Source organism: Topomyia yanbarensis, chromosome 2 (genome assembly GCF_030247195.1).
Source record: "Topomyia yanbarensis strain Yona2022 chromosome 2, ASM3024719v1, whole genome shotgun sequence".
NCBI classification, from domain to species: Eukaryota; Metazoa; Arthropoda; class Insecta; order Diptera; family Culicidae; genus Topomyia; species Topomyia yanbarensis.
In genome coordinates, this window is record NC_080671.1 from 201,435,350 (window position 1) to 201,450,384 (window position 15,035).

The 15,035-nt window shown below is 38.2% G+C and overlaps 1 protein-coding gene across 2 annotated transcripts in view; it reads right to left on the reverse strand.

Moving 5' to 3' along the window:
• LOC131682698 (lachesin-like) overlaps positions 1 to 14,553 on the reverse strand; it is a 110,399-nt gene extending 95,846 nt beyond the window's left edge. For both annotated transcript variants that reach the window (XM_058964384.1, XM_058964383.1), the window contains exon 1: positions 12,813 to 14,553. In XM_058964384.1, the coding sequence (XP_058820367.1) occupies positions 12,813 to 12,903 (91 nt within the window). In that variant the 5' untranslated portion in view covers positions 12,904 to 14,553. The remainder of the gene's footprint in view (positions 1 to 12,812) is intronic.
• Between the last annotated feature and the right edge of the window lie 482 nt (positions 14,554 to 15,035).

Genomic DNA, 15,035 nt, shown 5'->3' on the forward strand with positions numbered 1-15,035 from the left:
ATATAATGGTGGAAATGTCTATTACATATTCAATGCGATTTAAAAATACGTACAATGAATCGACAGCTTCGAACTTGAGTTGTTATGTGTCGACGCTGAAACACTTGAAATCAGCGGCGGATCCAGGAGGAGGGTTCGGGAGTTTGGACCCCACCAAACATTTTCACCTTGTTAAGAAATTTTAAATTAGTTTCTCTACTCAAAATCATTTCAAACCAAATTTTTCACTGGTTTTCAGACCAACTAGGAAAATTTATGCTGGAGAAACTAGAAAATTTTATTCGGGTAGAGAGGTACATGATGAGCGAAGGGCGGTTTGGGAAAGGTGGTGAGTGATGTAATGGAGAGGGGGTACCCCTCACCGTATTCCCCTAATGGCGCCCCTGTTAAAATACAGAAAACCGATATAAGTCAAAAAACTGGGATTAAGTTGACGATGTTCAGAGTGATTGCATAACCTTTCTATAGGAGAAAGGCAAAAATGTGAATTTGCTGTGTCCGCACTCTTCAACCCGTAACTCCGGAAATGAAATTCAATAGCAGCCTATGGGAACGTTGTACCTTTCATTTGAGACTAAGTTTGAAAAAATCGTTTGAGCCATTCCTGAGTAACCGATGTGCTTATTTTTGGTCACATACATACATACACACGCACACACACACATATATAATACGCACGCACGCACGCACAGACATTTGTCGAATTCGACGAACCGAGTTTAAAATTTCTTAACAAGTTGAAAATTTTTGGCGGGGTCCAAACCCCCGAACCCTCCTCCTGGATCCGCCGCTGATTTCAAGTGTTTCAGCGTCGACACATAGCAACTCAAGTTCGTAGCTGTCGATTCATTGTACGTATGTGTAAATCGAACTGAATATCTAATAGACATTTTCACCATTATATTAAACATAACCAGCCATGGATAAATGAGAAAGGCACAATTGCACCACTAGGTGCATTAAAACGGGTTTTTCAGTGATTGCATAGCCTTTCTTTATATGAGAAAGGGAAAACAAAATAGAAATTTGTTGAGTAGGAAATGCCGCCCTTAGCGGCCACTGCGAATATATAATCGAAGCAGACGAAGGGAAGTCTAAGCTTGCAACACTTCAACATTCAGATGAATTCAACAACACTAATAATAATGCTTGCAATTTAGCACTATAGCTGTTAAATGTTAGCATATGTTAAAAGATGTATTACCAGTCATTACTTTCGGTCTCTTTAGCGCGACAGAGTTGGACAGATAGAGCGTTATGTATTTCTTTTAATATATCCAAAAACTTTCATATCCGGGCATGCAAAAATCACGGTCAAACAAATATTGCAGTTCCGGTATAACAAATTAGACGAAATATGCATTCGTTGACCGACCAAATATTTCTGCTGACATTCTAGAAACATTCCTTATTTAAATAGCGTTTGCGTTAAGGATGGTATCTCTACAAAGCATCCCAAGCTTTGAAGTAAACACTCATATTTTTATGAAAGTACCACCATTTCCATAACTAATTTGTTTGCAGCCTTTTCACTTAAGATCTATTAAAATAAAGTATTAAAAGAACTGTTAAAAATTCTGATCAATCGGCTCATCGGTTGCAGAGATATCGTGCGCACCACTAACGCTACTCTAAGGAAGCAGTACAACGGCCGGCAATTAATCCATTTTTCCATGAAAATATGAACATTCTTTAGTAGTGTCTTGAGTAAGGCTTGAACTACATACCTATAAAAAAAACACGAAAAAATATCAGTGAGCTTAAAAATACATAGGCCATTGATCTACAAATCAGTTGAAAAAGCACAATCTGCATTCACTACTCACTCCAAATGTTTGCCGGTCAAGATATTTCCTACAGCATTTCTTTCGCAGAACATAAGCCTTTTGGAATAAATTAAAAACCACAATTTCCCGTCCATTGGGAGTACCGGGAAATTTAAAAATCATGGGATTCCCGGGAAATGAATGGAAGCTCTACGTGTGATAACGTCCGCGATCATAACGTCCGAAGGGTGATACATCACAATAATAATTCGTCAACAGATCCGAAATAATTCTTATGTCACAATATCTGAAAGAGGTGCTGCATCATAATATCCGAGGTCTGATGACGCATATTTATATTGGGATAATATATAATGTCCAGAATTATATTACACAATCATATTTTCGGATATTATGACACATAGACACAGCGTCATAACATCCCTCGTCATAAAGTTCCAACAAAATGTGTATCATAATTGAGTATGCGTCATAATGTCCGAAACCTTATGACGCACATGAGTTTTCGGATGTAAAATCACACACGTTGTGCGTTTATAATATCTCAGGTGTTATGAGTCATAACTTATGACACACTGCCGTTTACCGAATATTGGTCGTAATGGCCATTTTGTATACTATGCCGCACAGGTAGTGTGCTATGACGTCCCAGGTCAAAACTTCCCAAAACATTGAGTGTCATAACGTCTGGGACATTATGACGTACGAGAGTGTGTCATGAGATCCTAAAGCAAGAATGTGTCATAATATATTATATAGAATATATTGGCACATTCCCCGTATGTAGTTGATAATTTGTGCCTTGCCGTGTCTTAACATCATTTCCTGAGCGGAAGGAAAGGAAAGGGAGAAGGGAGGAAGTAGAATTGGAAGGGTTGAAAAAATAACAGCACAAACACAAAAACAAACATCAGGTAAGCTAAACTCACAAGTAGTTCAACTCGTCTGCGAGTAACCCTAAAGCTCTTTTCCACATTGGATAAGAAACGTTAGTATATCTCTGAGTTTCAGTCTCCCAAACATGGTGTCGTCGATGTAAGGACGGCCGAAAACTCGAAAACGCAATTGCGTTTCTACTGGGCAGTTGCATATCAGCTGATAATATATGAGGTTCCGTAGTCAGATTCACAAAGATCACATGAAAAAGACTCAGCGCGCTGAATAGTTGCCATGTGATAATTGAGTTTGCAGTGGCCGGTTAAAGCCCTGATCAGCATGTTGCAGTGGAGCTTCAAAAAGTGTGGGAGATTTTTCGAAATGACTTGGCACGGTTGTTCTAGTAACGTCTTTGTTTGGCGACACGTAGATTTCTCCAATATATGCGGTGCTCGGACGAAGCCCACGACCGTATTTCAATCGCTGAACCTTCCCAGGCCAATTCGTCAGCCTATTAATTTCTAGTAATACCGGAACGTCCGGGCACCTAGACCAGGTAGATTATGATGACAATGATTAGTTCTTCGATTTGGGTTCGGCACGTGATCACTGGATTGGACTGTGATTTGTCTGAGCTTAGGGTTTTGATTGCAGCCTGACTATCGGAGCAGAAGCTTATAACTTTACCGGACAAGCTCTGTTGAAGATCCGATTATACGCCCTACATAATCGCGAAGATTTCTGCTTGGAATGCAGTACAGTATCTACCTCAATTCTCGGCAGTAGACACCAGCACCAGCACGTCCCCCCTTCATCAGAGAACCGTCAGTGTACCATATAACCAGACAACCACTTCTCTCGAGAGGGAATTTTCACATGGAATGTCCTGTAAGGAAAACTACATGTGAGTGTAATATCGCTGGGAGCAAGAATATCTTCACCCTATGTAACCATTTGTGACCGCAATCGTGTATGGCTGGTAGCAAGATCAAAATGGTTACTGTTCCAAAGTGTATGTGTAATGGTTTGATATGTAGAAGTGCCTCAAGAGCAGCAGTCGGAGTCGTGATGAAAGCACCAGTCAACGCCATGAACGCCATTCTTTACAGATGGTTTAGCTTTGACCGGACTGTCATCACCTCTACCCTCTGCCACCGCACAAAGTATCCGTATGACAGTATTGGACGTACAATTGTCATGTAAATCCAATAGATGAATTTAGGTTTGAGACCCCAGGTCTTTCCAAAATTTCGTCTGCACTGCCCGAAGTCCATGCACGCTTTCTTGACTCTGAACTCAATGTGAGCAGACCAATTCAGTTTGAAATGCATTATAACTCCAACGTATTTGACTTTCTCTTGTATATAGAATCTTATTGCTAGTCTTAAGATAGCTGTAGTTTTTTTTCTCTTTTATAAAAAAAATATTTCAACATTGCATCCTCCTAGTTTTAAGATATCCAAAATGTAAAACCAAGAGAATTTGGCACCGCCAAGCTAACGCATTTGTGCCTATCAAATAAACGAAATGAATCAAAAAACGCTTTTAATCCACCTAACAGTGTGATGAGACATTTCTTATAACTCTTATCACTCTCTTCGGATATTATATCGTTTGAGAACATTTAGAACTTGATGCTTCGCGATGTTTTTGATAACACATACTACATGGGAAAGTGGCAGGACTCAGAGAATCGCTCAAATCAGCATAGGACAACATCAGTGCTAGAAATCTCAAATCAAATCAATGGGAAGCGAAAAAATGGACCATAAAATAGACATAGCTACGAATTATTGTTAATGCTCTGTTAATAAAATATCTAAATTGTGGTGGGAACAAAAAAATCGCATTTTTTTTAATCGATTTGAAGTTTATACTTTACTCAAATCACCAACGCGACTGAGAACTAAGAAGTCAACGCTTTTTCTTGAAAAGGGCGATACTAGCAGTGACACCATTCAAAGAAAATCAACAGTGAATATTTCCAGACTTTTATTTCCTATTTAAGAACTATTGTGTTTTTTACATCCTAGATTGCATGATTCAGTGATCGAAACCCAAAACTTCATAAAGTATTTGAAATTATTAAATTAAAATTTGTTTTTGCTATTGAAATTTACAAAATGATGGTATCGCCCCTTTGGCGATTGTTTACTTTTTCGGTCCCACCTATCAGCATTGAAGTATCGTTCTTACGTTTTTTTACAATAACTACCGTTCTACACCACCAATTTCGTCCGGGTTTTTTTCAATAGCGATCATTGTTACTATTTACAGCTGGTATCAGCTTGAAATCCTAAAAAATACAAAAAAAAACAGTTTCGCCTCTAAATTGCTAGCAAAAAAGTATCGCCCTGTTTGTTTGCATGGAGCGTGGAAGGGCGAAACTTTAAATAAACAAAAAAAATGCAGTTTCGGCCGTTGTATTTTTTGCTGTAGTTTAAGAAAGCAATATCGTAGAATCCAAATTTTTAGGTTAATTTGTTGCGTTTCAAAGCCCTCATTCGCATGTATGAAAAAAGCCTTATGTTTACATTTGTAAGTATCGCCCTTTTCACAAAAAAGTGTTGAAATGAAATCGCAGCTCCGGATATCACGCTATCTCTGAAGTGCATGCGTGCATAGTTCCAAATTTTACTTCGACATCGACTTTTTCTAAAGGTGACTTCCCAGTAGTATCCTTGATTTGAATTATTATCGCTAATCCTAATGCCAAAGAACAAATAAAAACCTCTCGAAAACGAACCGTTTGGGAAAATCATCATCATTACTGGAATTTTCATTTTCACGAAACTTTTCGATAACCTTCCGTCACTTGCGTTAATGCACTGGGTGCACAGTGCTCTGAAAATCTAGCGAAATCGTCTTAGAGCACCAGCGGGTCTAATTCAGAGCTATCTGCGCGGCGAGTAAAGTAAAGAATACCAAAAATTAATTTCTATTCCATAATTTTCAGTTCAGCAATTCGAGAGATCGTGCTCACCGCAAGCCATGAAAAATAGACTACGTTGTGAAGCGATGGTCACTATTTATTAAAAAATCACGGTTAAATAAAAAAATAAAATTATTAAAAAAATTTCAAATAGTTTATAATTTTCACAAACTTATTAAGAAAAATTGTTTAATAATCTTTCGTAATATTGTGTTAGAAAAAAGCTGAAAATTTCAGTATTTTCTCTATCTGCTACATATTAACCCTTAAGTATACCAATTAATTGGTATACGAATTGGAATAGATTCGCCAAATTTTGGAAGAAGTTTAAAAAAAAACCCCTTGAAAATTACCTAAAAATTGTTGTACTTCGATACAATAAAAAATCCCCAAAAATGAAATGTACCTATTAATGTGAAACACAGTGAATAATACATACAATAAAGACCCATTTTTATCAGTCTCATGGCGTATTTTAGGCTGACAAAATGGGGACATTGACTAAAGCGGGCAATTTTTTTTCTTTATAATAAACTAAAGCTGTTAAAATATTCTTCCCGTCCCTTGATGTAGTCTGATAACTATTTCTGATTATGATGAACTTTTTATTTTTGCATATTTCCATCTTCATGATAAGGAAAACATGCTCAAGAAAGGATTTACTCGAATTCAGTCTTGTTCGTCTGCTAGAGCCCATCAAACATATGTTCATATTTGGCTGATAAAATCAGAGTTTTAATGTATTATAATAGATATTCAGCATTCGAAGAAGTTTCTTGTGAACGAGTGTAGAACGACTTTGTTTCTACTTACTTGAAGTCAGCGGCGTAGCCAGAAATTCGGTTTGGTGGGGGTTTGGTGAAAATCGATCATACTGTCCAAACGGCATAATTCCGAAACCGTAATTTTTGAAGTTTTAAAATCATGCAGAATTAATTTTTCAGAAAATAGTAACAGAGTTCGTGTCTAGCGAATTTGTTGAGACTTTATTGTAGTCATGAATATTAACCTGAGAAAAATCACCATAAATACTTCTTGGACGATATACCGTCAAAATTATTTTATCAAATGATGCGCTGTTTAACGTTTGTAAAACTCATCGAAGATACTAAACCTTCGAAGTTGGCGGTTTCAAAATGATGCTATCTTGACCTTAAATTACTGATTTTAAACATTTGACCTATACATATAATTGGTCATACAACAAAAATCAAATGCTCATCAAAATCGATCAGAACCTGCTAGAATCGAATGGACATCGTTATTTTTCATAAATTTCTCTCTACATTCGGAAAGTGTTATCCTCGTTATTAATCATATTACGTTTTTGTCTCAACTCGACGCATTCCCAAAAAAACCTGTCTTAATCCACCTAGTGGTGCAATTGTGCTTGTCTCATTTGTCCAGACTACGATTCCATGGCTGGTTATGTTCAATACAATGGTGGAAATGAATATTACATGTTCAGTACGATTTGCACATACATACAATGGATCGACAGCCACGATCTTGAGATACTATGTGATACTGAAACATCGCTTGAAACCAGCGGCGGATCATGGAGAAAGGTCCGGGAGGTCCAGATCCGGCCGAAAATTTTCAAGTTGTTAAGAAATTTTAAACTAGTTTTGATTTTAAAGTAGCAACCCCTCACTGCATACTCCCTCCTGGCCGGTATGATTGACGATTTTTAGAGTGATTGCATAACCTTTCTATATGAGAAAGACAAAAATGTACCAAAGTCCAAAAAAAGTCAATTTTTGTCAAACATCTCAATGTTTCATGCATTTTAAAGTCATTTGGCATACAAATTTGATTTTGAAAATTTTTCATTTCAGTTTATATGAGAATTTGCTGTGTGATTGCACTCTTCAACTCGTAACTCCGGAACCGGAAGTCCAATCAATAAAAAATTCAATAGCAGCCGATGGGAAGGTTGTTCATTTGAGACTAACTTTGTGCAAATCGGTCCAGCCATCTCTGAGAAACAGAGGTCACATTTTTTCCACATACACATATACATACACACACAGACATTTTCCGATCTCGACGAACTCAGTCGATTGGCATATGACACTCGGCCCTCCGGGTCGGGATTAGATTGACGAATTTTAGAGTGAATGAGAAAGGCAAGAACATTTTTAGCAAATGTTGAAAGTTATGCATTTTTTTGGTGAGCAGTTCTATGTTTCATAGACATTAAATCAATTTTAACTTCTCTTCCTATTTAATAAAGACCCTTATTACAGTACATCTCCACAAAAACGAGATCAATTTGAAAATAAATCTGAGGACTATGATTGATTGCAGAACTCTGTAATTTTCTATTGGAATGTTTTCAGGCAGGAATTTGATATTGATGCTATTAGACAACTGTGAAATCAAGATCAGTTACATATCAAGACCCCATTTCGACAATTTATCAAAAGTCCTCATGATGTTTACAACAACAGGTTATCAATCTACGGATCAGATAATTGTTATTGTAATATTGAATTAAATCAGTCTGCATCAATAAATTTTCAACTTCAATCCAATATTTTTTTTGGGTGTGGTGGGGGGGGGGGGGTCGGGAGCGTTGTATGTTGTTAAACCCCAAAACCTTCTCTGGGCTACGCCATTGCTTGGAGTTATTTATTTCGCTTTTCATTTTCCGATATGTTTCAGATCGATCCGATGGTCATTAGTTAGAAAAATTGCAGTCAGAAGGTTCGCACAAATGAACATTTTTGCACTGATAAGTTATCAAGTTCCTTCCAGACAACTTGGAAGTGTTCGGTGATTATTTCTAGCGGTTGTAGATAGAAAAATGAAATACAAAATTCGATTTGTCGAAATAATGTTTGGCTTATTTCAATGGATTATTTCTATATTAAACAATAAATAGGCGACAAAGAGTAATCCACAAACAACAAGCCATAACTTTTAAAGTATTCAAAATAGATATTTGAAGTCTTCAGTAAAGTTATTCGCAAAAGTAAGAGCTACAAATTTGTAGAAGGAATCATTTCGATATAATCACTTCCAAGAAAATTTGTGAAAATATCTCACTCATAGGGGGATCAATCAGCAAAAGCACAATACCAAAATAAAGGGCATATTGCCTCCATTAAATTCTCCGAAAATACTATTGACCTAAAATCAGCCGTTTTGGCGTTAATAATAGATTATATGTTTTTGATCATATTTCTGGCAATGGGAAATGATAAAAATCTTTCGTCCGCATTTAATGTTAAATATCTCTTTTGATAATAGTCCGATTTCAACAATCTATAGCTTGTTCGAAAGGTGTTCGTTAAAGCTGTCTAAAATCTAAATAAATTGTTAATCTATATTGTCAATTTCGGCAGATAATTCAAAAAAACTGCAAAAAACGCCATTTTTACGCATTCAAACATTCATATCTTGGAAACTAAACATCAGAATCAAAAACAAATTAATAGCGTTCATACTGTTTTTTAGTTCTTTCATTTAAAATTGGTTTGGATAAGATCGGTTCAGCCATTGCTGAGAAACACGAATGAGAATTTGTCCGTTACATACACACACACACACAGACACACACACACACACACACAGACATTGTCCCAAATCGTCGAGCTGAGTCGATTGGTATATAAGACTCGGCCCTCCGGGTCTCGGAAAAAATCTTGAAAGTTTGAGCGAATTCTATACATTTCTTTTATAAGAAATGTAAAACGTTTTTGACTTGATCTGCACACAGTAGCTCTGAATCAAAGGGACTGCAAGGGACGAACCCTGGTTGTTATTCGCTTCTTCGTGAAAAAAACCATTGAAGTTTTGTTTGGGTTAACTGATAATTTAACTTGTCGACACCACTGTTCGATAGCTCTTAATGTTTGTTGCATTAAGTTAAAGATTGTTCGGATGCAAAGTCCAGTAATTTGTATTTGGTAATCGTTAGCAAACCCGTAGTTTGGAAATCCAAGCTCATTGAGTCTCTTCAACAAGCCGTCGGCGGTTCCATTACAAAGGTGGCAGAACGCCACTCTGAGGACAACCGCAAATACTCTACTTCCGTATCTCAGACTGTCGCAATGACCAGCAAAGAATGCGGTTACTAAGCATTTCGTTTATCCAACCCGAGATACATGTAGATACCCCATGACCGCGTCGCTTTCACAATAAACTGGAAGGACACATTATCAAAAGCACATGCAATATCTAGATGAGCTAGATTTCTTGAGCGAGAAGGCCTTCTGAATATTGTAAACAACATCGTGAAGCAGAGTGATCGTAGATATCCCCAAGCTTGTTATTTGCTCACACAATGCGCACAAAGAGCTAAATACACAGATGAAAAAAGAGCAGCTCAAGAACACTGCGATGTGTAGATCACCCCCACAAAGAGCCGCCTTGAAGAGCCACTTTTTTGTGCCTCCCCTCACTGGCAAACAGGGAGGAAGACGAGTAAAATTACAATACTTCATTCATTATTCAGATAGAGTTTGATCGGAAGAACGTTTCTATGTTTTTCGGTTGCATTGCCTGCCTTCGTGAGCGTAGGAGCAAGATGCACACTAACGAGCCCCTTTATTTCTAATCTTTTATGTGTGCAGCCAGGGAGTAGAATGCGCACATCGTCGTTGTTGTGCTATCTTATGACAAGAACCTTCTAACAGTTATTTCTCGCCATGCTTTCGGGATATACCCGGCAGCAACACTGGAAAGCATAATCTAATTCAAAATATGTTTGAGAATATCAAATCCCTTTTGCAGTAGCACGGGAAGTATTCCATCTTTTCCGGGTGATTTGTATGGAGCAAAGCTGTCAACTGCCCACTTGACCGATTCAGTGGAAACCAATGTGCATGCTAACGCCCACGAGTCCGAGTCACCAGAATGAGATCTGTGAACATTGTTCAGCTCCGGATCGATACAACATGGAAAGTGTGCGTCGAAGAGACAATTAAGAACATCTTTTACGCACGAGACATAAATACCATCTCCGGTTTTTAAGGAGTTCATCTGAAAATCTTTCGATTTCGAAAGAATTTTATTTAACATGCTGCGTTCAGACTAGAGACATTAGTGCATAGGTTTTGCCAGCCAGCTCGCTCTGCAGATCTAAGACATTTCTTATATGCACTACGAGCTGACCTGAAAGCCCTGGAATCATCACGATGACGCCGGTTCCAAGCTCTTCTCATATCCTTCTTCATTCTTTCAAGCTCAGCCCTCCACCAAGGAGTTCCCCTAGTGATTTAACAGTAAGAAGTGGACTAGCTTCTTCATAGGATGCTACTATGAATGAGTTTGTCGCATCCATGATGTCATCTAAGTCGTCTAGTTGACTAATTGTTGGAAAGTATCCATGAAATTTAGTCGCCAAGTTTTCTAAAAAGAAGTTCCAATTTGTAGTTTTAGGATTACGATATGTTACCACATTGAAGGTGACATCAAAATGATCGAAAAATATGATATCATATTATGATATCATGATATCATGATATCATAATGATCGGAGAAAGGCGGCTCAGTTTCATTTGAAATCTGTCAATTTCCCAGTTCATGCGAAATTCTATCCGAGCAAAGCGATACGTCCAGTGCTGGGCTCCATCACGGTACCTACTAGACAAACCTGCTAGATAAAAGAGAATGAAAGGGTTAGCAGTCAAAACAATAATCAATTCTTATTGAGTTACGGTTGTCACTCCAATGAATTGACAACAGGAAGTCGGTTCTCTTCTGTATCTCTCATTCGTTGGAATCATTACTGAGAGGAATGCAAGCAGACCATCATTTTATTTACAACATAAATACGGTTATGATGGTCATCTTATCACAAACAACGAGCTAGTATTAACAAACAGGCGGTTTCACACAAATAGCTTTGCATAAAAGAATCAGAAAGGTGGAGGAAAAATCAACAAAGTACCGCATACTGCCTGTATACAATATACTGATAATATTTCGTTTATCATATCAATACAAAATAAATGGTACTCAATCTGTCTTCACTTCAATGCACTCTCTCTCTCTCTCGCGCGCGGTTTCTATGAGAGAAAGTTAACTGAGACACTATGCGAGAATAATAGAAATGAAATAACGGTCATTTTTGTGGTGGTACGGTTATTTCATATTTACCATCACAATTCAAATACCATCGGTTGCACAGCACTGGTTATGTCTAACATCTCCTCCCTCCCAGACCTCGTAAAAGTTGGTCGGTTTCCTTTATTCAGAATATGAAGATTTGTACTACTTATGTAGTTTATCAGTTCAGAGCCTAACCTAAAGGTGAATGCGTAAGGACGAGGGCTGGGAAGAACAAGAGGTTTAGGTTTATGCAGTAAGTTTAGCACAAAACACTACAGCAAGAATCCGAAACCACCACGAGCCAACAGGCAGCGGTGTCTGTTAAATATTCCTTCTCGACAACAGACATTGTCCCAATTTGTTGAGCTGAGTAGATTGATACAAACGAGTAGGCCCTCAAGATCTGAGAAAAAAATTCAAAGTTTGAGGATTGCTATACCATTCTTTTATAAGAAATTAATGAAATTAACCCCTCCTTCCCCCTGTATAGATGTGGAGGTAAAAACAGTAAAACTAACAATTTCAAAAATAGTTATATAAAAACTGGCATGACGGCATCTAGCATAGCTTTAGTTCGGGTTTCTTTCCATACTATCCTTCAGAAATAGAGTTTCATGTAATGTTTTTCACCGTGCTGTGGCAACTATATTGTCACCTTTTTCAAAACAGTTTTTATTATGAAATAAATGTAAACATATTTCAAACTAAGTAAAAGAACCGTTTTTCAATTAATATAACCTTTACCATTAGCCCCAAACTCTGGGCCTTAAAAAGAGTTAAAAAAGGCTCATAACCACAGGTGTTCGAATTTATACTTGTACCGAAGTGACGTACATACTATTCTCAAATAGTGAGCTTTACTTACATTTTGCACATTTGCACAAGTTGAGTTGGTAAAATTCAATGAAACTCTAGCAAAAATAAACCTCGCCTGCATTCATTCTACATTTGGATTTGCAAATCTGAAGATTATTATCATCAAAGCAAATAAATTACATTTCGAAATACCGATTAGAGTGCAAACAAGTAAAATATTCAGTTTCCATTGACATGCCCACGATGCCAGTCATCCATCTACCTAACCATCTATCCAAATATATAGGTAGTTGGATGAAGGCACGTTCGGTTGAATGTCGGTATGCAATAAAGTTTCTTACCTTCTTCGCTATGCGTGCTAGTGATGAGAAATCCATTTAAAATCAGTAAAACACTTGCCAGCAGCATTGCACTCGATTTTAGTGCTTTCATGCTCAACACTTTTGCTGCAATCCTCGTTCCTTCACTGACGGCGAATATCTTTTCCTTCTTGAAGGGAAGTACAAATTCTAAGCTGTTGAGAACCTACTTGTGTAGAGTGCTGTGTGTGTGTGATTGTACCCAAACCAGCGATTGGCGGGATAGCAATAATTCGACTAGATTCGCACCCCTGTGGTACCTGGTGTTGCAACCGGGTCAGCTCACTATATTTGCGCGCACTGTAGCAAAGCTGATGAGTTGATTCCTCTAATGACTATGATGATGATGATGCTGATAGTCTTGTCGATGATGGTTGTGCCGGAGCTAAGGATAAGCGTCTCCCCCAACACCATCCATATTGGAGTAACGTTCCTGTGGACTTGAATGCACCAACCCAAGCCGAGGTAAAGTAGATCCAATAGCCGAACCAAAACAGACAGAAAGTGGACGAGTGCAGGAAAAATAAAACACTTTGAATTTTCTCACTTCACTTTAGCCTTGCATAATAAATATTTTGCTCTCACACTTTTCGAAGGCAACTTGTCGTGGGCGAAAGTTACGGTATGCTAGAAGGGGGATGGAAGGTGCTTCCGGCTTTGTGGGCTCGGGAAACGCTGGGCGGAGAGATTTCCTTTCCGTTTTATTTTCAGCTTTGGCTTGTTCTGCCGGTTTTTACACTTTTGGTTTTCTTTGTTTGAAATGTTTTTATTGCCGATTGTCACGAAATTGTACTTTCCACAAGAATTTATTACATTATTACCCTCTTCGTTGGATCTTCTCCAATCGGTTGCCACAACAAGCAGGTGGACCCCTCACTCATTTCGAACAATACACTGTATGCACGAACGACGATCGGGCAACGCACGACAAGGGAAAGGAGAACGCTACATCTAGATGGCGCTTAACCTGGGTGGCACCCTTTCCTTTTGAAGTGGCTGTGTTATTGATATTCATTCATCCACTTAGCAAATTCGTCATCCGTAAGCGCTGCTACTATTTGGGCCTTTGATATGCGTTTCTTAGGTTTCTTTTCTTCGTTAGAAAACTGTTGACGGGTGGAAGCAAGTTCATTATTCAGATTTGACTGTAATTAATTCCCTCCTTTGATTTTCTTTTAGAATTTATGAAAATTACCCTAATCGCACACCGGAATCAATTTTCTCGTTAACCAATTCGTCAATTTATTTTTCCTCGGTTCTCACGGTTTTGTTTATTTTTCGCTTATTCGACTTATGACCTATGGAGGTATGCTAACAACGTCTTTCATTAAGTCGCACTGGGGTTTCCTGCCAATAATTTACTTCCATCGTCAGATTGGAAAATACCACCGATTCAGGCACACACAAATATGCCGCAGAGAACATTGTGAGCGGCTCATGCTATCGATGGGAATGGTTCCAACCGACCGCCAGCTGGTAAAATAAACAAACATAAACTCAGATTGCCCTTGTCTCCATCACAATACTATTTACACTCATTTTTATGACTCTCACGGCGTAGGATAAGAAGAGCACCGAAAGTGCAGCAAGCGGTCAGCGCTCGGAGGACATTTCTCAAAATACTAAACAATAACTTCGCGCACTGAAACGGAAAAGTCACTGCGTGCGTTAATCCACCCCTTTTCGGCTCGGAACTGTTGCGAACAAACGAAGCCTTGCGAAAGGACTAAACGAAATCTATCTAATGCAATCACTTTTGTAAGGATAAAATAAATAACTTGCGAAAGCAGCTGGGCAGCATGAACTCCCTCACGAACTGGAGATTCATCCGAAAGTGCTGCTCATGCGCCAACCAAAATGTCGAAAACTGTTCATTCGACACTCTGTGTTTGAATTTGTTTTCATACAGTTTCTACTTTTGTTTTGTAAAATAAACTGTAGGAAAACTATGTTTGTGTGTCTGGGTTGCCATATTTGCATTTTAGCACGTGTTAACTTGAATTTGATGCGATTAATTTTACGCGGTTCAACCAACCACGTTGGGACAAGGATGGAAGAATATGATGAGTACTATGTTGACGATCTTACGAGTACAGTCTGGTGTGTTAGCAAAACAATGGTACGACATTAAAATAACACGGAAATGTTTACGGACACTGATGGTGAAATTGGATTTGGAGCGTCAGAATCCTTGCAAAAGCAGGC